The 21,211-nt window shown below is 38.5% G+C and overlaps 1 protein-coding gene and 1 long non-coding RNA gene across 3 annotated transcripts in view; one reads left to right on the forward strand and one right to left on the reverse strand.

Moving 5' to 3' along the window:
• The window catches only part of ptpn4a (protein tyrosine phosphatase non-receptor type 4a), an 84,710-nt gene that overhangs the window by 10,209 nt on the left and 53,290 nt on the right, over positions 1-21,211 (reverse strand). Inside the window, exons 11-19 of the mRNA XM_008402567.3 lie at positions 12,483-12,546; positions 10,971-11,143; positions 9,814-9,882; positions 8,222-8,356; positions 6,805-6,966; positions 2,560-2,719; positions 629-712; positions 470-526; positions 231-387 (exon numbers count right to left, since the gene is read on the reverse strand). Coding sequence (XP_008400789.1) covers positions 231-387; positions 470-526; positions 629-712; positions 2,560-2,719; positions 6,805-6,966; positions 8,222-8,356; positions 9,814-9,882; positions 10,971-11,143; positions 12,483-12,546 — 1,061 coding nt within the window. The remainder of the gene's footprint in view (positions 1-230; positions 388-469; positions 527-628; positions 713-2,559; positions 2,720-6,804; positions 6,967-8,221; positions 8,357-9,813; positions 9,883-10,970; positions 11,144-12,482; positions 12,547-21,211) is intronic.
• On the forward strand, positions 6,890-21,193 carry LOC103460393 (uncharacterized). Of its 2 annotated transcripts, none has more exons than XR_014086631.1 (3): positions 6,890-7,006; positions 18,609-18,707; positions 20,203-21,193. It is a non-coding gene; the product is annotated as an uncharacterized LOC103460393 (long non-coding RNA). The 2 variants fall into 2 exon arrangements; XR_532913.2 differs by having other exon boundaries at positions 6,891-7,006; positions 18,606-18,707.

Consider the following 21,211-nt stretch of genomic DNA (forward strand, 5'->3'; position numbering starts at 1 on the left):
TACTCTTTCAACATCCGTAGCTTAGCCTCAAACAGTCAAGTATGGCTGATCTTTCTGATGCTGCCATCCTTTCTAACTTCTTTTATCAGCTACTTTAAGCGTACAGAAAAATAGCATTGGTGCTTTTTTATTAAAATCAGAACTACAGCATAAAACCTTTAACTTCTCTGTATTTTTTAAGAGTACTTGAATTCAGAAGCTTTGCTTTTACTGTAAAAAAAGAATTTTACCATTCGGCCTGACCAGTAGGATGAGTTCTCCAGAGTGGCTTTCACAGCTGGCCTTGATGAACATCACCACCTGGTCATGGGTGTGGTCAGAGATGTCCCGCCCATTTATTAGAACCACCTGGTCCCCTTCGTTAAGGCGAGGCACGCAGAGGTCGGCCTGAAAAGGCAGAAACAGGTAAGAAAATGATCTTTCATCGTCCTGGAAGGTTTCTGCTCAGATGTTTCAGTTGTTAACTTACTGAGGTTCCCGGAGCCACTCTGGACACAATGATGGGCATCTTCTGGTCAGCTCCACCCTGGAGATAAACGCACACGTTAAAAGTTCAATAATTCTATTTTATTTTTTTAAAGGCTGCAGACTAATAAATGATCCAGAAAAACACAGGATTAAAGCCAACCTTGACATTGAAGCCGAAACGTCCGTGTTCATCGGGCCTCATCTTGATCAGGACCAGATTATCGTGTGGGACGACTCCGTTCAGCTGAAAGCATCCATTAAAAACACAACAGAGTTAGACTTGTATTCAAACAGACGTGCATTCGTTATAAATACTGAAGATGTAAGGGAGATCAAAGAAATGAATGTGTCTAATTCGACCACCAGGGGGCAAAAAGTGACATAAAGCTGCATGACTGTTTTATAGCATTAAACATTTTATTTTAGCATTGACACCTTTTGAAGTATATTCTATGAGGTATTATTGTCAGATCAAAGGTAATGTTAAGGTATAAACAAGCTCTCTTTCTGCCATTGTCTTATTCACAAAGCAGAAAATGTGTTGGGGGAAAAAAATACATTTTAGCATTGCACAAAAAGAATAAGTATTTCTTGAAATACATTAGTCATATGGTTATGTAACAAGCATATAACAATAACTGTTCTGCTGATGGGGGAAGATTTTATGAATTACTAAAAAGTTGCTTCATGTTTTATGGTGAAAAACCTTCGGATATATTAATATTTTAGACAAAATCAACCTTTAATTTGAGCTCACTTTCAAAGATTTCTTGAAGTCAATGCAACTGACACAGTTTGTTTTTATTTAACTTTTGTTTTTGCGAATTTATCAACGTGACAGTGATTACTAATTAATAATCTATAACATTCTTGTTTTTTGTTTTGCGAACATGACACAGAAACCCATTTCTCTGAGCAACTCTTTAAAAAAAAAGGAAAATAAGAAAGTCAGATCTGTACTGATTTGTTTTAAGTCGTAAAAAGCCTTCAAGAAATAGGTACTTAACTAAAGTTGCCCTTTTCTACAGTCAGAGAAAGTAAAGATAAGAAAAACTGGAACTGTCACAAACCAGGCGAAAACAAGGACTGATATTTATCTTGCCTAAACAGACAGAAAGTGTGGGAAAGCACTTCTTCTCCACTTTGAACTACGGTGTAGAATCTGTGATGCTGTGGGCCTGTTTAGCCGCTTTCGCACTGCACGAAACGGTACGGTACGGAATGATTCCAGCCCTGTTGTGTTCGCATTACACTGAGGCCGCCATCGAAGCGGTACCGGACATCATTATTTTTGAAACTAAACAATGGTTTCGATGTAGCGGCCAGCTGTACTCGTTCATCAGCGAGTAAGCGCAGGAAAAAAAAACCTCATCATTAGACCAGGTGATTGCACTATATTGAGACGGATCCACTGCTAATTAAAACTAATAATAAACATATTGAAAAGAGCACTCTTTACTAAATAAAATACAGTTTAATGAGAGCCAGCTGTCAATGGAAAATCAACGTCTGACTCGAACAACCAGCGGCCAATCAGCTGCTGGTTCTAAGCAGAACCGCTTGACCGGCACGATTGGAACCACAGCTCTTGTGGTTCCATGGGATCGGGTGGAACCGGTCGCAAAGTTGTAATGCGAACACGCTCGGAACCGTTCCGTTCCGTGCAGTGCGAAAGCACCTTTTGTCTTCTACAGGCCTTTTTAGAGCGCCTGGCACCATAAACCCTGATAAACCAGGAGATTTTAAATAGAAAAGTGCTGTTCTTTGCTACAGAGTTGAAAAAGAATCACCACTGGATCTCTTAGTGGAATATCCAACACATACCGCCAACACAACAAATAAATGGTTTGTCGGACCCGGTTTAAGGTAATAAAGGCAGGGGTGCTAAATATTGACAATTTTTTAAAGCTCAAATTAAAGATTACATTTTTGGTTTTTTTATGTGCCTATATGAGGTTGTGATACTGTTACAAAAGTTAGATTTATTTTTAATACTTTTTTCCTCATGTGTCAACTAACAACCCCATTATCGATATGCAGATAAACAATGTTCTGCGATTCATTAAGTGTGCTTCCATTGGGTTCGCTGACCGTGGTTTTGTCGGCGTTGACGGGAACGTCGTACATCTCGTTGAGGTGGTTGTCCAGGAGGCTCTGCTGCGAATGGGCCTGGATGATCTGGCTCAGTGTTTTCCTGCTCAGCTGCTTCGGGGGCAGAGCCGGAGGCTGGCCATCTACCCCATCGGGAGACCTGAAGAAGAAAAAGACGGAAAATGTTTATATCGCAGTAGAACAAGGATCCTTCCACAATGGTTCTTAATAACCGGCTAAAAATGAGAAAGAGCCAGCTAACGGTTTTTAACAGTTATTCAGAAGTCAATATTTGAATTGAATTTCCATAAGGAATTATACTAAAGTCACTAGGTTTAATTTTTCACATAATTTTCCATCTCACAGAGAAAAAGTATCCATCCTCTTTTTGCTCAATTTGATGTTTATCTTTATTTCAAATCCTAAAAATTGAAGTAAAACTATCAAGTTTCCTATAGAAGATATTTGCCTAAGATTGTAAGTTGTTTTCAAAAAGTCGTGCAACATTTGCGGCTCTAAACAAGTTTTATTTGGCTGGCCTGTAAGAAAAAAAACGGCTCTTTAGGTTGTAAAAGTTTCAGACCCTTCCAATAAAAAAAGTAGATAGAGAGGAAAAACTGAAGTATTTACAAGGCGTATCCTGATGTTTCTTTTGCATAATATGGTAGAGCCTTTTTTACTATACAAATTTATTTCCAAACATACTGTAAATTTATTTAAGAGGAAAAGAAAAAGAAGTATAAATGAGCACGAGGAAAAAGTAGACAGAAAAGAGGTAATAACTGTTTGTCCCAGTGCATTAACCTCAATAAAAAGGCAGCAAAGGGAAGGAAAACAAGCATCCCTCACGCTCCATCTCCATCAAGCAGACAGTAAAAGACCGTTAGTGCGCAGGGGGAAACAACATGGTCAGTCAGTTAAAGCTTTCAGCAGCGTCAAGGCTCGCTCCTTTGTGGGTTAAAAAGCCAGTCGTTTCACTCTGTGTGCGTTTCTGTGTGAGGGGAAAAAGGCTACGGACCGGCATTCCTTGGGGGAAGGGAGCATCAGTCAAAAAGCATCACATTTGTTTTGGCTGCTGCAACTGGTGCCACTTTGTGTCTTAAACAGACGCACACAGGCTGACATTTACTACGGGTCAAAACCAGGTCAGGCTGAGACGGTGCACAGCAGGACGGAGTCGAGATGGCACGTCCACCTCCTTTACTGTGATCGCCACAGACACGAGGCAGACGCACCTAATGGATCTGCAAACATCTGCACGTCTGACGTATAACTAGTCATTTACTTTCCACATTTAATGACTCAGATCAAACTAATTTTTATATTCAACTCAATTCCCAAAGGGAAATTAAATGTCATAACTCATATCATCCAAGTTTGCATAATAAATGACACACTGCATTCATTAAAATGTAATTTTCATTACTGGTTTTCTTAACTGTTGACTGTATGGCATCTTTTATGATTTTGTATTTTTGTGTTTTTATGATGTAAGACACTTTGAACTGCGTGTTGCTGAAATATGCCATATACAAATAAACTTGATTGATTGAATTATCGTGAAAGAACCGATATTGATGATGATGGTGATAGCAGGAAGGATTTCCAGAAGGGTTTTTGCAGGTTTCACCAACTCAAATTTAAGACTTGCAGCCTTTTTAAGATCTGTGTTACAACAGAAATGTACAAAAGATGATAAATTGTAAATAGTTCTGCCACAACAAAATTTAAGACCTGTGATTAAGGCCAAAATAGTTTTTTTCAATAAGTTTAGGACATTTTACAGCCTTAATTTTAGATAGGCACCTAATGCTTTCTTTAGATCTGCGTTGTTAGATTTGTGTTAGTTTTCTAGGTCTTACTGCCTACTTCATGTTGACGTACAGGTTCTGTTGTAGATATTTCTTGATTCTACAAGTCTGGAACCGTCTGCATCATTGTTTAAAATAAATGTTTAAACAAACAATAAGAAAGAAGAAATCATGTCTGTTTAGAGGATTGTTAAGCAGATTCAGTTAAAACTAATCAGACACCAGATTAAGAAACTGAGCACTAAGCTTTAAAAAACCCCCACCAATGTCAGCTGTATCAGCAAAATAACTTGAGACACAATCACACCCAAAGCATGATTCAACTAAAATACAGTATTATATCTAGATTTCTGTGTTGCAGAGTGAATCGCAAAGTGAGCAACTGCTTCTCCTGCAGAGGAAATGTAGACTCTCAGCAGAGAAAATCAGGGAAAAACGTTGGGAAGATCTGGATTATAGGCTTGAGTAAAGTGGTGAACCAGGAAATCAGTCAGGATGGCAAATCTGCAGTTGCATTTTTAGTCTTTTCCATCAGGAACATAAATTGTCAGAGAGGAAAAAATGCAGCATTATAATCTGCAGCAATCAGATGGTTATTACGAAGGAAGTGGATTGGGACCAAATCTTTTCCACAGACGCTATAATGGAGCTGGTGAAAGATAGACATTAGAGCCACCGAAGCTTTAAAATATAACTAAAACTTAAACTCCTGGGAGGTTGAAGAAATATCCGATATTAGAAAGAGCCAAAGTGGATATGAACGGATTGAAAAAGCATCATTTGTCACCGTTACGGTTACCGTGCCAACAAGTGAAAACGCCCAACACAGACTGCTTATGTGGAGTTCAATTCACTCTAAATTTACCACCAACAGTGTGATATAATTCATTGCATTAACACCAGCAAGAGAATAATTAAAGGCTATGCGCTAAAGATCATCTTTAATGCAGAAAATATAGATTACAAGCTCATAAAACTTAAAGAATCTATTTAAAAAATTGCTGTGTGATGCAATGCCACGCAAGGTTACTTGACCTCTGCTAAAGACGGGCAAATAAGTCTTTAAATAACTCATTTTTAGTGCAATTACCATCATCTCACACATTCTTTCCAAAAGTATTTATCAAGATTGGAAAATACAGAGAAATAGCTTTGACATACTGTAACTATTTTATAACATCTAGGTCTGAGGACTGAAATGATCATGGGAATAGCTTGATTTTGTGTCTAATTAATCATTGTATTAGGAGTCTGGTCATTTTGACAACTTACTTGTAGTTTTCTGTAAGATGGCAACAGTTTTGTTTTTCCAAAAGTGAAGAATTTGACTGATTTTCAAGCATTCACAGCGTGCAGACGTGAGTATTAATAAATCAATTTTAGGTCAAATAAAATAAGGCTATAGAATACATATGAACATGTCTTTGCAGCTGTTCCTGACTCTAGATCTGTGCAAGTCCATGATATCATTCACTCTTACTCGTTTTCCAGGAGCTTAGGAAGAAAAACAGGCCCACACCATCACAGATCCTCCACCCTGCTCAGCAGTGGGCCTCAGATGCTTTTCCACTGAGGCCCACCCACTTTGTTTCGCAACTGATCCCCTTGGAGCGCTCGTAGCTAAGAAGCTCTTAGCTAAGAAGCTCAATCGTTGGCAGTTTTTACAACACAGTTGTGCATCAAACAGACCAGAGTTTGCTTCCTCAAATTGTCTCCTTCAAAAAAACTTTGTAGGACACTCTGATCAACTTGAAAAAGGAAAGTATTAAGAAAATTATGTTCTAGCCAGTTTATTTTATCCTGGCCGGTAGGAGACCATAATTGTGACTCTGCCTTTGGACAGTTAGTGACACTTTGATTCAACTTCACTGCTCTGAAAACTGCTGCAGCTCTGTAATTCGTTACTCTCCCCTTCAGACTTTAAAAACAGCAATTAGGGACCTTAAAGAACTTTACCAGATATTTTATAGTGCATGTGCAGTTTGAGGATGAACCCAGATCTACTTAAGTCCTGTTGTTCAATCTCCTCCACCCTGCTCTGCTGCTATAAACACATTTTACGGGCTGTTTTTCAAAGGGCTCATCTTTCCAGCGGGGCAAGCTAAGTGACACTGAGAGAGGGTGTGAACTGCTGGGAGAAGCCACAGACACCGAAAGACGTTTAAAGGGACAAAAATAAACCCGTCAGTGCAGCAGAACAGACAGACTAGCGCTGATGAGGAAAATGTAACTGCTAAATTAAAGGCTGGCTGTTCTGAGGAGATGTTTTATTTATGAAGCAGTGAAATTATGATCTAACTAATGCTCTGCCAAGTCAAAGCTGATGTTTTCCCCGAGGAGGAAGACGGTGTTTTGAAAAGAAGAAGAAAGGAAGATGGAAGGAATGGAAATATTCAAATGAGAATGATTATTAGCAAAAAAAAGTTCGACTGACGGTGTTGAGTCCAGGCTGATGCTGTTGGCCTGCGTGGACGACGCCGACTTGTGATTGGAGGAGAAGACAGGTAGGCTGGGCGAAGCGTGGATCACATGATCCACCAGGTGGCCAACCGACGACGGGCGTAGCCGTGTGCCGTCTTGGACAAACAGCGAGTTCCTGGCAAAGACAAACAAAAGAAGTTTAATTTCAACATAAGGTCAGTGTGGTGCGTCACAGAACAACCAGAAAAGTTTATATTTGCCATTTTTAGATTTCTGTTCTATTGGTTTCGAATTTAAAATTTATTGTATCGTGTTTATGGCACTATTGTTGCACTTTATAGTTTAGAAGAGTAGATGTGTTTCCATTACAAATGTGCACAAAACTTTGTTGATGCTCCACTAATGTCAAAAATACACAATTTCGCAACTGTGGCATTTCCATTAAATAAGAAACGCAATAAAAATTTCACGTCAATAAGTCTGTTCACGCAAAGTGATTAAAAAAACCTGCCATGCCATCATCCTCCTACCACTTCCTGTCGTTTTCTTCGTCTCTTCTGCCAGTTTCGACATCTGGTTGTTGATCACATGACTCATGTGTTGTGAAAAAAGTGTTTCAGTAAACCTCATCTTAGCCCAAAAACCTTTTAATCGAAAAACAAGAGAGTAGTATTTTCAAAACTAGTGCATTTCAATTTCAAAGTTTGTGCAAGGATCTGGTCAATGGAAACGCAGCTTAGAGAAGTAGGTTTTTGGTTTGTGTACAACGGACTCAATATGGTTACAGAGACATTGCTTTGCAAAACTACTCACATCACTTGAGCGTTTCCACAAATATCTTTATGTTCTATCAGGGTTTATGTGCTAAACAGATGTGCAACCTTCACAAAACAAAGAGCCACTTTTGCGTCAGTCCAGGTAAATAAAACTAGTTCAAAGCCACAAATGTTACACAACCTTTCATGAAAAAACAAATTAAAATTTTGAATGAACATATACTATTATTATACTAAATGCATTTACAAAAAAGGATTAATAATATTTTTTATATGGGTTGCTGATGTTTGCAGATGATTTTCACAAATAAAAAGCAAAAAAAAAAGTTTTTAATGTAATGTTATTTTGCTGTGGAAATCTGTTACAAAATCTATCTCATGCATAAAAATAGCAACAAAAAACCCCCACATCAATTACATCAATATTAAAAGAAAATTTGTTGGTTCTAAATTTTTTAGCCAAATATTAAAATAATAAAATACATTAATATTTGTTGTAATTTGACAAAACATGAACAAATTCCCTGCATATTCAAACCTAATTCATTCCAACATCTAAAACCTATGCAACAACCTGTAAGGTGGCTTAGGCATATTTGTATGCAACATCTTTATAAAAGAAATCACGAAGGACTAAAATCTGTTAGAACTCACTGGTTCGGCGTTCCAGGTGGCGAACGTGTGGGCAGGCTTTGGGTTTCCAGTCTCTCGTCTGATAGGCTGTTCCTGCTCACCGACTCCCAGTCGGTCCCGCCCACCAACTTCCTCGCCAATGGCTTGCTGGGAGACCTGCTCAGAAAATGTCGATTTCCAGTTACAACCAAACTAAAAACGAAAGTCTCAGTTTCATAAATGAAACTCAGCTTGCCTTCACTTTATTCACAACAGCTAGTTTGCTTTATGTTTTCTGTACTGTGTCCTTGCTGTAGGCAGGATGCTGTAACCGCCATTGACGGAAGCAAAGCATGAAAAAAGTCAGGCACCTCACAGAATGAAGAATGAAGAGTGTTGAAGATGTTTTAACGCAAGAATAGCAGCTACTTGTGAGTGTGTGAACGTGCTGGGTGGAGAACCTAACGCCTTCTGTTTCAGAATCTAAACCCTGTTTTACTAACCTGGCATTAGTCTGATCAACCACATTGGTCCACACTTTGATCTCATGTTTTTATTCATAGTTCTTGTGGTTCACACATTCATTTACTGAACTGTTGTCATAGATATATGCATAAATTTAGTCTGACAGGAAGAATGAAATGAAGGCCAGTTTGAGGTTTACATGCAGAAATAAGAAAATGCAATTTAAATTGATGAAAATAATTCTGGATTATTTGCGAAATAGGACAATGACACCGAGTATATCATCACTAAAAAGTACATTTAATGTAGTCATTCAATTCAAAACATGAAAGTCATATTTTATAGAGAGTTACTGCAGATGTAGTTCATTCTTTATTTCTCCAAAAACCCAAATCCAGTTCTGTTTCTCCAAACATTAAGAAATAAAACGAGATTTTTAAAACAGAAATGTTATTTTAAGACCACTTTATGGTGAAGACTGCTGACTTGAGAGTCACTGGTACCTTTAAAAAAATGGTTAAGCCACAAAAGCCTTTTGCTAAAGAAGGAGCCTGTTCACAGCAAGCTGCATCTAAGCTGAGATGCATATGTAAAGGTGGCTGTCGCTAATTTATGTGGGGAATTGTATCATGACACATTTCTGAGGAGTTTGACACTTTAAGGAGGTCAATGTCCTCAAACTTCCCACAGATTTCAACACAACTGCATCTTTAAAAACTATAAAAGTAGAACAAGGCCTCACAATTTCCAGGAACTGACTAACCGAAACATTCATCTCAGACTCAGTCTGTGACTAAATGTGTTGATGTTGTTTGACTAGAGATGGAAAATACTAGGAAGCAAGATTAGAGAGATTATTGGTGTATATTTAAAAAAAAAAATTCTGATGAATCCCAAACGAGTATATAAGAGAAAGGTGTGCTGGTTAAAGTGTTAACACATTAAGGCACATTAAGGGAGTCAAACTGATGCCTTTTTGGCTGAAACACAAACTCGTATCAATTGAGTCATGTTGACTATTGAGTGGATTGATGAGCCGTTAATAAATGCAGGCTACAAGAATTTGCCCATAAAGCAAAAGTGAGTACAGTGGAGTCAAGTTGAGTCGTAACGGAAGAGGAAATTAGGCTGCTTCCATCTAACCACAAAGGACGGAAGGTTTTTACTACCTGGCAAAAACTCTGTCCTTGATCCCTTTCTCCTTTCCATACTGCACAGATTGCACTTCTGTCCTCCCACTAAAGAGAAAAACGAGGAAAACAACAGTTAATAATGTGATTTAAATACATAATATAGGTATTGTTCACTTTTCCCACAGTGAAATTTAAGCACTTTTCAAGCATTTTCAAGGTAACTTATGAAACTTTTCCAGTACCACAATTTGGAGTTAAAACAATAAAAAAGATCTTTAAAAAGACATAATTTATTGCTGTTATGAGTAATGTGGTTTTATTGTACAGCTAAAATAAAACCCTTAACTGTTCAAAGAAAAAAAAATTAACAAAAAAACACCGCAATTTTAGTAAAGCTGTTTTAACATATGTGATATGAAGTGATCTGATTCAACTTCAGTCGGTGGAAAAAAATGAGTCTGTAGCTTTTTATTTTGTGTAAAAAAAAATAAAATGCTTAGAACTGAAAATGTTTTTCCAAATTTAGGCTTTTAATTAAGTGTTAGATTAAACATTGTTACAAAACTGTGCACTTTCTATGACTTCATACACAAATCCAGCCCCTTTCACACATTGAGAGCATTTTCAAGTCCTTTCATTGAAAAGATTTCAAGTACCCAATTCCTCTTAGGAACTGTTTAACAAGGTTCAAGAACTATAAAAACAAGAGAATTTAGTTTTGCAGGTCCTATCTCCTCAGTTTTAAAAATCTGTATTAAACCAAAGTCACATCATAACTGCAACACAGTAGTGATTCCAAAAATGATCTTTATAGGAAAGTGTGGAGATATCTCCAGGGCAAAAACACATTTGAGCCAAACATCAGACAAGACTCGCTCACGTTGCATCACTGCTACTCAATAATACATCACAAGCCTCCCTTCATTTTTCACAGCCGCCTTTCATAGAAAAGGGAACTGAAAAAGGTTAGCTGTGAAATGAAACGGAGTTCGCATGGGGTGAAATTACTGTGGGGATAAAAGACACATTTCTAATGAATTCTGTCTGAAGGGAGCAGAGGCATCATTGTTAGTCTGTAAACTTTATGACAGGTCGAAATTTTTAAAGAAAATGGAGAACAATGCCTGGACCAAAGAGAAATGACAGGGGAAAAATTGCTCCTCTGGGAGAACATGTTGGGATGATCTTCTTACCAGTATCTGAACTTTGAGCCCAGGCTGAAGTAGTGAGCGAAGAAGTTTTTCTGTGGGGGGATGGGCCGCTCCAGCCTGAAAAAGGTGTGGTGCTCTACGCAGGCCTTCCACAGGTTCTTACAGGCCCGGTAGTTGACCATGTTGAAGCCCAGCAGTGTCTCCCGAGTCTCTGCCTGCACGCAGGAAGAAACACAGCAGCTTATGGAGGGCTGAGTCAAATGAATGGATGGACGGCCGAGCAAAAGCCAGATGGATGAGTGGAGTAGCAAAAAGCCAAATGAATGAATGAATGAATGAATGGATGGATGGATGGATGGATAGATGGATGGATGGATGGATGGATGGATGGATGGATGGATGGATGGATGGATGGATGGATGGATGGATGGATGGATGGATGGATGGATGGATGGATGGATGGATGCAAGATGAATAGATGGATGACGAATAGATGATGGATGCAAGATGGATGCATGCATAAACTAACAAATAATCAAACGGATAGCCAGATGGATGATGGAAGCAAGACAGATGGATGGCAGATAGTCGTCCATTCATGGATGATGAATGGACGACTACTTGGTTTGGATGGATGGATAGATAATGGGACAAAGTCAGAAATTCTAAATATTTTTCATCCTCCATTTTATTACCCACTTAAAACAAAACAAATTCTACACACTTCCAAACTGCATATTAACTTTCTTTTGAAAACCATACCTCATGAATATCTAATAAAAGTTATCTGAACAGATTTTCTTTTTAAAGTTCAGACGCTTCCAAGGCAACGTCAGACTTTGGACAGACAGAGAAACCAGTGGCAGAACAGTAAACATGACAACATTAGCAGTTAGCAGCACACAGTGTTTCATTTGTTAATCTTAACCTCTAATTTCTACAACAGCCTGAAAGGCAACATGTGCAAAAGACTTTTAATCTTTTTCTTCAGCTGTGCTAAGGCTTGTTTTTGTTGTCCAACTCTACTGTTATATATCGTCCATATATGGAAGGCATAAAGCATTGCCCTTTATAGTTTGTCACAGCATCACAACACCTTTAAACTGCTTTAAAAATATTTAGAAGCCACATAGTGAGTTATTTATGTTGCAACCATTAAGCTTCGTAAGTTTTCAGCTACAAAAATATTATTAAAAATGCTCTTTTAACATAGGATTGGTTTAAAAAAACAAGAAAAATGGTTGTACAGTGACAAAAGGCTGAAAGAAAACAAAGAGATTCAAACGTGAAACAAAGGATTTACGCAGGGGATTAATGCATGTTAGGACAAAGTCAGCAGGGGGTTAATCTGACACCTGATTACACAAACGGATACAGACGCAGCACAGCTGAAATGCTGCACCTTTATAAAGGTAGGTTCATACAGCTGACCCAATAAAAAGCAGTGTCTGAACTCCAGCTGTTTCGGTACTGAGCAGTGGGTGGGAAAAGACTGTCTAGAGGTGTGTATGTGTTTGTGTGAGGGAGTGAGCATGTTTGTGTGTGTACACCCACCGCCTCTCTTCTCAGCTGGATGAAAAACTGTTTGCACTTGAAGGAGATTTTCACTATTTTCAACCTAGAAGTTGCAAAAGGGAACAATATAAAGTCAGTTGTTGCCTTTTATCACATAAATGTCACATTTTTAAACCTGGCAAAAAATACCTCTGCAGCAATACAGAACTGTGTGGCAATAAATGTCTGATCTTGTTTGTACTTACCCTTTATGGAATCTAAATAGATGTAGATAAAAACGTAAATGAATGGATCTACTCTTAAACATCTGAACTGAAAAATCTAAGTTTCTGAAATCTGAACTTTGACTTCCCTGCTGCAAACACTTTTTTCTGAAAACTTTCAACAAGATATGCTCAGTGTTCATTTGTGAGGTCAGACACTGATGTTGGACGAGAAGGCCTGGCTCGCTGTCTTTGTTCTAACTTATTCCAAACGTGCTCCATCAGGTAGGGATCAGACCTACCAAGTTCTTTCACACCAAACTCCCTCATTCAGGTGATTGTGGACCTTACAGTGGTGCATAGTCATGCTGGAACAACAGGAGATAAATCCCTAACCCACATGGTTGGCAGTATGAAATTACCCCAAATGACTCGGTATGATGAAATACAAGAGTTTATTTTCTTTAAACCATAATTCTCTCGGCACCAGACATTACACCATCCTTTTGGCAGCTCCCAAATCCAAACTCACCCACTGAGATGTGAGACAGAGAGGCACGATTTGTCACTCCAAAGAACAAGTCTCTGTAGCTCTAGAGTGTAGTGGTGGAGTAATATATGGAAATATTACTTCCCATAAAGTAATATTACTTTCCATTATTATTTCATAAATATGGAAAGTAATAGAATGGAACAATACTGTTCTGGTAATCTCAGGAACAATGAGCTACTCTCACTGTTCTTGAGCTAACCTGAAAGCCACATGAAGCATGGAGAATTGTGGGTACTGTTTCACCTCAGCATCCACTGACTGCCCCCAACAGAAGGAAGACCAAGGCAAGACAAGAAAAACAGTAATATAGATACCATCCGTCAAATTTTAATTAACAAGTTGATGGGTTAAAAGACTCCGATAAATAATTGAACCCTACCACTCTTATTGCCTTTTCTTCCTTTTTGCATCATCAATTTTCCATACGCTGTTTCAGTTGGTTAATTCATGGGTGTAGTGAAAGTGGGATGGGAAATTGGTGGTGTGAAAAGGTCAGGCGATAAAGTGTTTCGTTCAAAATGACGAGTACAAGGACTGAGATAAACTGGTTGATAAGGGTGATAAGGAAGTGGGGCTTAATCTATGGAGTACGATAAGGGTTATAAGGGGGTTGATTAGGGTGATAAAGGGGTTGATTAGGGTGATAAGGGGGTTGAATTAGCATGATAAGGGGGTTGATTAGGGTGATAAGGAGTTTGAATTAGCATGATAAGGGGATTGATTAGGGTGATAAGGGGGTTGAATTAGCATGATAAGGGGTGGGGCTCAATATCACTACTACAATAATTTGCATAAGGAGGCCAATAAGGTTGATAAGGGGTCGGATTCAATCTGTACAGTATGATAAGGGTGATAAGGAAGTCGATAAGGGTGATAAGAGTGATAGGGGCTCAATCTGTGGAGCATAATAAGGGTATTTAGGGTTTAATCTGGACTGTACAATAAGGGCAATAGGTGCTGTATTTCAATAATTTATCTGGGTAATGTCATCTTGTCAATTAAAACTTGACAGATGGTATATATCAGTGTTGTGGTCAAGACCACCTAACTCGAGACCAAGACAAGACCAAGACCAGAGTGTATTGAGACCGAGACAAGACCAAGACTTTTAGGGTCCGAGACCAAGTCAAGACCAAGACCAAGGGAAGTCGAGACCGAGTCAAGACCAAGTCCAGCGCCGCAATCTACATGATATGATAAAATGTGAAATATGATCAAAATTACTTCTCAAATTGATCTGAAAGATCCTTATTCCCATAAAAACACATAGATATTAAATAATTAATAAATTTAACCAATATTAAATTGAACAAACTCTTTGTTCTGCTTTGCTTCCATCTCTGTGCTACGATCTGCGGTGGTCTCGTGCCATCCCTAAAAAGATAACACCCTGGGTGTTTATGCATGTTGCTCATGTCAGAAACCACCACTGTCTGCACCATAAAACATACGTAGCAATTGAGGCAATGCCCTGACGCTCAACTATGAACACTGACCAAGGAGCAACAAGCAAGAAGTAGATACATGTATGCCAGTGGTTCCCAAACGTTTTGTCCTGTGCCCCCCAGTGGGTTCCAAACATTTTCTGCCCCCCCTTACAAATAAAACTAAAACTTGACAGATGGTATATATCAGTGTTGTGGTCAAGACCACCTAACTCGAGACCAAGACAAGACCAAGACCAGAGTGTATTGAGACCGAGACAAGACCAAGACTTTTAGGGTCCGAGACCAAGTCAAGACCAAGACCAAGGGAAGTCGAGACCGAGTCAAGACCAAGTCCAGCGCCGCAATCTACATGATATGATAAAATGTGAAATATGATCAAAATTACTTCTCAAATTGATCTGAAAGATCCTTATTCCCATAAAAACACATAGATATTAAATAATTAATAAATTTAACCAATATTAAATTGAACAAACTCTTTGTTCTGCTTTGCTTCCATCTCTGTGCTACGATCTGCGGTGGTCTCGTGCCATCCCTAAAAAGATAACACCCTGGGTGTTTATGCATGTTGCTCATGTCAGAAACCACCACTGTCTGCACCATAAAACATACGTAGCAATTGAGGCAATGCCCTGACGCTCAACTATGAACACTGACCAAGGAGCAACAAGCAAGAAGTAGATACATGTATGCCAGTGGTTCCCAAACGTTTTGTCCTGTGCCCCCCCAGTGGGTTCCAAACATGTTCTGCCCCCCCCTTACAAATAGCTGTGTGGTTGAATAACGTGTTTTTGAGGGGGAGAGGGGGGTCGACTTTTTGGGGGGGCAAAATGAATCTATGTAGCTGAACATAGACAACAACTTAGCCTACAAGCTACTTGCTAACAAGCTTAAAGTGCTGTATTGATATTAGCTAGCTAGTCATCTTTTAGCTAACTTTACCTGCATCAAACAGCTTTACTAAACAGTCTGTTAGTTTGGGGGGAAAACTGTGAAAAGTTCTTTGCGTTTTGCTGGTCTGCTGCCATGATTCTAACACAAACCAGCATAGCTCTGCACAGCAGCAGCAGGTCTCCTTCGCTGCCGCACAAGTGTAAACCCAGCGTCGTAGCGCTCATGTTGCGTTTAAAGGCGGCTCGGAAAAACAGATTACCACATGTTAACAACGGATTAAACAGTTTTAACTGCTGATAAAAGTGACAGAGGACACAGATATGGGAAGTGTGGAAGCCCCTACTGTATCAAATTGACAGAGGAATAACAGAGAGTTGGCAGTTATAAGGTAAAAACCCAGCGCATACAGCGTTCATGTTTTTTTTGACATCCAGATGGAAAGACCGATCTCAAGTACTACATATATATATATGCACTATATATATTAGGTTTCTGCAAGGCAAAGCATGGTCAAAAAAATAAAGTGAATAAAGACCTAACTTTAAAGCCCAGTGAAAAAAGCCCAGACTTATCCAGTATTTTCTATGCTTACTTCACCAAGAAAATCCTGAAATCAATTTTATTACACCCTCATAGTGTGTAAGAATCTCGTGACTTCCTCTGCGATCTCTCCTCATGTTCTCAGACCTCAGAATGCCTACTTTGCAAATGACATGGAGAAAGATTTTAGGAAAACCTCACAGCACAGTTTTCAGATTGTGGTCTTTCCACAAAACCAAACACAGTGAACAGAATAAAGTCTGGTTATTGTGAAACGTAGTTGTAATAATAACTTCTTGCAATTGTATGCATAAGTCATGTTTTATAACAAAGACAAGAACTATTGTGTCATGTTACACAACCATAATGTTCATATGAAGTCCTGCCTTCCTCTGTAGCTGCAGGGTTAGAAGCCTATCAGAGCAGAGGAGTCTCGAAGCGGTACGACAGCACGTATTTTCCAATCTCACGTAGCAGCGAGGGCATAAATTATGCTAAAATCAGAGGACCACACGCGAGGCAGCAGTAAGACGGCTGCTGATGAGAGGCAGCAGCAGAGTAACATAATCCCTTCCCAGAGTTCTGCTGCTGCTTCTGCTGCTGTGACTCATCGCTCTCTGCTAAATATATTTTACACACTCACTCGCGCACGCACACTTGCATTGGCAACAACAGCACACACACTTAAGCAGAGCGTGAGTCATGCACCATCCAAGTGTGGCTCATTTGTCAGGCTGTTGCAAACAGAAACGGAAAACAGGCGAAAATCTAAATGTCTCTCTGCTGCCGTCTTGCTCCCTATTTTTACCCTCAACTTTTAAACGGAAAGGAAAGACATTAAAAAAATAAAGAAGCGGCAGGACATTAGCAGTGAGCTAATAAGAGGGTAAAGAAAGACAATGAGTTCCAGAAAGTCAGTCAGAGTAAAGCTGAGAGACAGTGACTGCGATTATGTTTCGCTGTTTCTGTCTTAAGGACACGGTGCTGAGCAGCTGCTGAGGACGCCACTGCTGGTCTCTAAATTTAACTCATCTGGGGGGATAAACTCAGGAGGCCTCGGCTTTGGTTTAAACCTTTTGCAGTTAAATGTCGTCACTACGATAAAACAGAAATGCTGAAATTAGAATACAGGTGCATCGCAATTGACATTATCATTGAATCGCTGATTTATTTTGGCAATTCAATTCAAAATGTGAAACTTAAAGTGTTACAGACTCAGGAATTTATTTCTGTTACGGTTATGGCTCAGTTAAGAAAAATTATTTAAAATATAGACTTCTTCTCTTATGGACTACACTATTTTGGAGATGGCTGCTGACTTCAGTCAATGACGCCTTCTGCATAGAGGGGGGGTTACAAAAAGTCATCGCTAATGAAGATGATGTATCCAACTACATTAATGGGAACACAATTTCAAATGCAAGTCTTTTTAAGGCCTTTTACGACATTTATGAAAGGCATTTAAGACCGGTATTATGACAGAAATGTATGAAGGAAAGCTGCATATTGTATACAGTAGTAGTACCACCAAGCTTTTTGGTGCAGACATAACATAATATGGATTAGCAGCAGAAGTGAGCCAGTGGTGAAGACGAATGTCATCCAGTCAAATTTATAATTACCCATGATAGACACAAAAAACGTGAGCTAGCTAGCTAGCAAGGGTATAGTAGCTTTAAATGCCTGAAGTCGTAGAACAGAATGAAGACGTCTGAGTGTGACTCAAACTTTTCTCGTAAGAAAAAAAGATTACACATAGTGAGGGGTAAAACAGTCTTGCCATAACAAAATTTAAGCCCTGTGATTGACGTATTTAAGACTAACTTAAACTTTTAAAAATTGAATTTAAGAAATATTAAGTTCTTAATTTTAGATACATTAATTTAAGACTTTTTAAGGATGCACCCTGGCAAAGTTGAGTAGAAGGAAAAAGAATGGTAGAAACAGATGCACAAGAAACACTATTAACGACAGTCTTGAGAGAATTCTGAAGAAATTTTGAAGGAGAATCGCTTCAGGTGAAGTCTGCCACAAACACAGATACATCCAGGAAATTGGCCACAGACGTTTCTTAGAAAAATTTAAGATAAAAATAAGGAGAGGGAAATAATATTTCGCCACAGATAGCACCGTCGAGAGGAAGATGCGTCTGCAATTCATATGAAATCCTGCTGTTAAAACATGGGCTGGTATGCTCCATACTTCGCTGCATTAATGCACAAATCCATACAAACGTAGCGCCAAACACCTATTAAGTGTGTACAGGCTGACAGTTTCATATCAGAAATCATTTTTTATTTGTGTAAACCTCTGAGATACAAAATTTGGACTATAATGATCAAATTTAACAAAATTAAATGCTTGAAACATAACATTTTCTGTGTAACAAATTATTAAGATACGACAGTTTCACCTTCTCGCTCAAATAAACTTCTCAATGATATAATACAACTCATTCATATACGCAGGAGTTTGCATAACCTTTCAGAGTGAATAATGTTTCTCTTTTATCCTCTGCACACAGTAGCATCTACTCTCTTCAACATGCATCAGCAGATTTCCAAGTACTGATTCACCAGAGAACAAGACACAACGAGTGATAAGAGGAACTAACAGCAGAAAAGAGGTCAGTGAGAGCAAACAGATTTGATGGCTGTAATGTTTCCAGGAAGCACAGTTTAACACCAGGACACTGCTATGAAAAAAAAAAGTTGGACTGAAGTGCATTATTCTGCAAAAGTTCAAGAGAGGCTTAGATATAAACATTCACTGTCAATAATCACCATGTGAGAGTATGGATTCAGCTGAACAGTGCTGAGATAAAAAAAAAAACATGATCAAGTGCTCACAAGAGACATGTTTAGCATCCATCTTAAAAATTGAATCAAATGAGTCTCTTTCCTCATTTAGTAGGAGAAACACCGTAGATTAATTTCATTTTAATGTGAGAGATTTTGAAATACTATGCCAGCCAGTTCTCTGTAAAACTCTTTCTGGACACAGCTCAACTGAGGCAGGCAGCAGGCCGATTAGAGGCAGGTTTGTAACAAGGACATCCACAGTTTGAACTTCCACTTCAGTGGAAATGACAAAGAACATAAATATCAACAAAGAACACTTGTTTCAAGAGCGAAAGAGCTTCTCAGCTGTGTTTCCTGTCCACACAAATCCACTCACTTCCACCTGATAGCTGCCAGATTTTCTGCTGGCCAAAGAGGACGCACGCTTTGAAGCACTTGGCTTTGGACAAGCAGGATATTGGCCTCTGAGCGGTTGGAATTGAAATCTCTGATCATAAAACTTCTGAACAGTGTCTCTGTAACATATGTTCGCTTTCAGGTACAGAAGCTAGTTGAAACAAAAAAAGAGTTAAAACGGGGATTGGTAGCTCTTCTTCCTGATTACACACCTACCAAAAAAAATCTAAGATCAGTCTAATTAGTCACTTTGCTAAACGGATGCAAGACACAAAGAAATTATTGGATCACAAGCAGAAGAGAAAAAAAGCAATTAAGTTGTTTTTTGTTTAAAGAAACAGCAATTGTTTCCATACTTTGAATAGTTTATCTCTCAGTTACCACAAAGATACAAAAACTGCACAGAGAAACAACTTATCCTCTCTTTTTTGCTTATTTTCTTCTCCTCTGAGCAGACTATAAACCAGTACGTCATCACCCTCTGTAGGGTTGCAGTGAAACGCTGTGGTCCAACTGACCCAAATGTAACATGAAAACATGTCATCTGGATCCAAACAGAAATGCATCTAAGTTGTGCACAACGACATCTGATATGAATGTGCCTCATTGATGATTATAGTAGTTTAACTGGGAGAAGGCTGTGGCATTTAAGGCCATTTAATTTAGTGAGTATTTCAGTGTTGCTCGGTGGTTTTTCATTTTAAAATCCGATGCTTTTTTAGATTCAAATTTCCAACTTCATTTTTGGTCATTGTTGACATCCAAATACAAATTTTACAACAGACGCTTCCAGTAGTCAGCTTTAATTATAGTCTGTCTGCATTAAAGTAGTTGGTCACACCCGCTAACTTCTGCTGACTTCAGGTGTTTCACTCAGACCCATTGCCACAAGTGTGTGAAATCATTATCACGTTGTGCTTCCAGATTTCTGACGCCACAATGAGAATGTGAAGAATGTAAAGACAAAGCTTTGATAGGTCCAGTGTGGCGCACACCGAGCCTTGACCTCGACCCCAGCCAGGAGCGTTGGAATAACAGCGAGTCAGACCTTCTCATCTCTAAATGACCTCATGAAGACTCAACAGCATAAACAGGAAACATGTTCATGCTCCAAAATCCTGTGAAAAGCTGTAATACTGGAGGAAAGATATGTATCTCAATGGAAAGTTGTGGGGATTTGCACCCTGATAAGGTGACAAATATTAAACACAAAATAACTAGTGTTTCATTTTTACGTGACTTATGTTGTGTTTAACATCTTCAGAGTTTACCGTTTCATACTATGGAGTGCTAGGGCCAGACTAAAAATATTTTTTTCCTTTTTGGAGTTACGATACTACAAGACACCAAATCACCAGAAAAAAGTTGTTAAAATACTAAGAAAAAGTTTTTATGAGTGCAAAGCTTCAATAATTATCCAGATCTAATATTTAATCCTTTTCAAAGTCCTGCTACTGATACTAATTTGATGCTGATGTGTTGAAAGATTCGTAAAACTCATACCAACGAATAACTTCACAAGATGCTCAACATTCCTCATTTAAAAGTTTTATTATTTTTTGTGTAGGAGTTTTCATAAAATGACAACTTCAATCTACATATGTTACAACATTGATCTGGTAATATTATAACTATATTCTCATTTCATTATGACTTTTTTCTGGTATTATGACTTTATACATGCATCATTACATTTTTTTGTTGTATTATTACAACTTTATTCTTCTAATATCACTTTGCTCTCATTATAGTTTCATTTAATTCTCTTAATTATTTTTTCTCATAATATTGTGACATTTCATGTTTTTTGTTCTTAGTCTGGCCCTAATAATCCGTCGCAGTTTTCTATGTGTTTGGAAGTTAAATAAATATCCTGACAATGTAAAAACCTATAAATAAACTCGTATCAATGTGACTGTGGTATGTAACTTCA

The sequence above is a fragment of the Poecilia reticulata genome, chromosome 2, assembly GCF_904066995.2.
Source record: "Poecilia reticulata chromosome 2, P_reticulata-male-v2, whole genome shotgun sequence".
Classification (NCBI taxonomy): domain Eukaryota; kingdom Metazoa; phylum Chordata; class Actinopteri; order Cyprinodontiformes; family Poeciliidae; genus Poecilia; species Poecilia reticulata.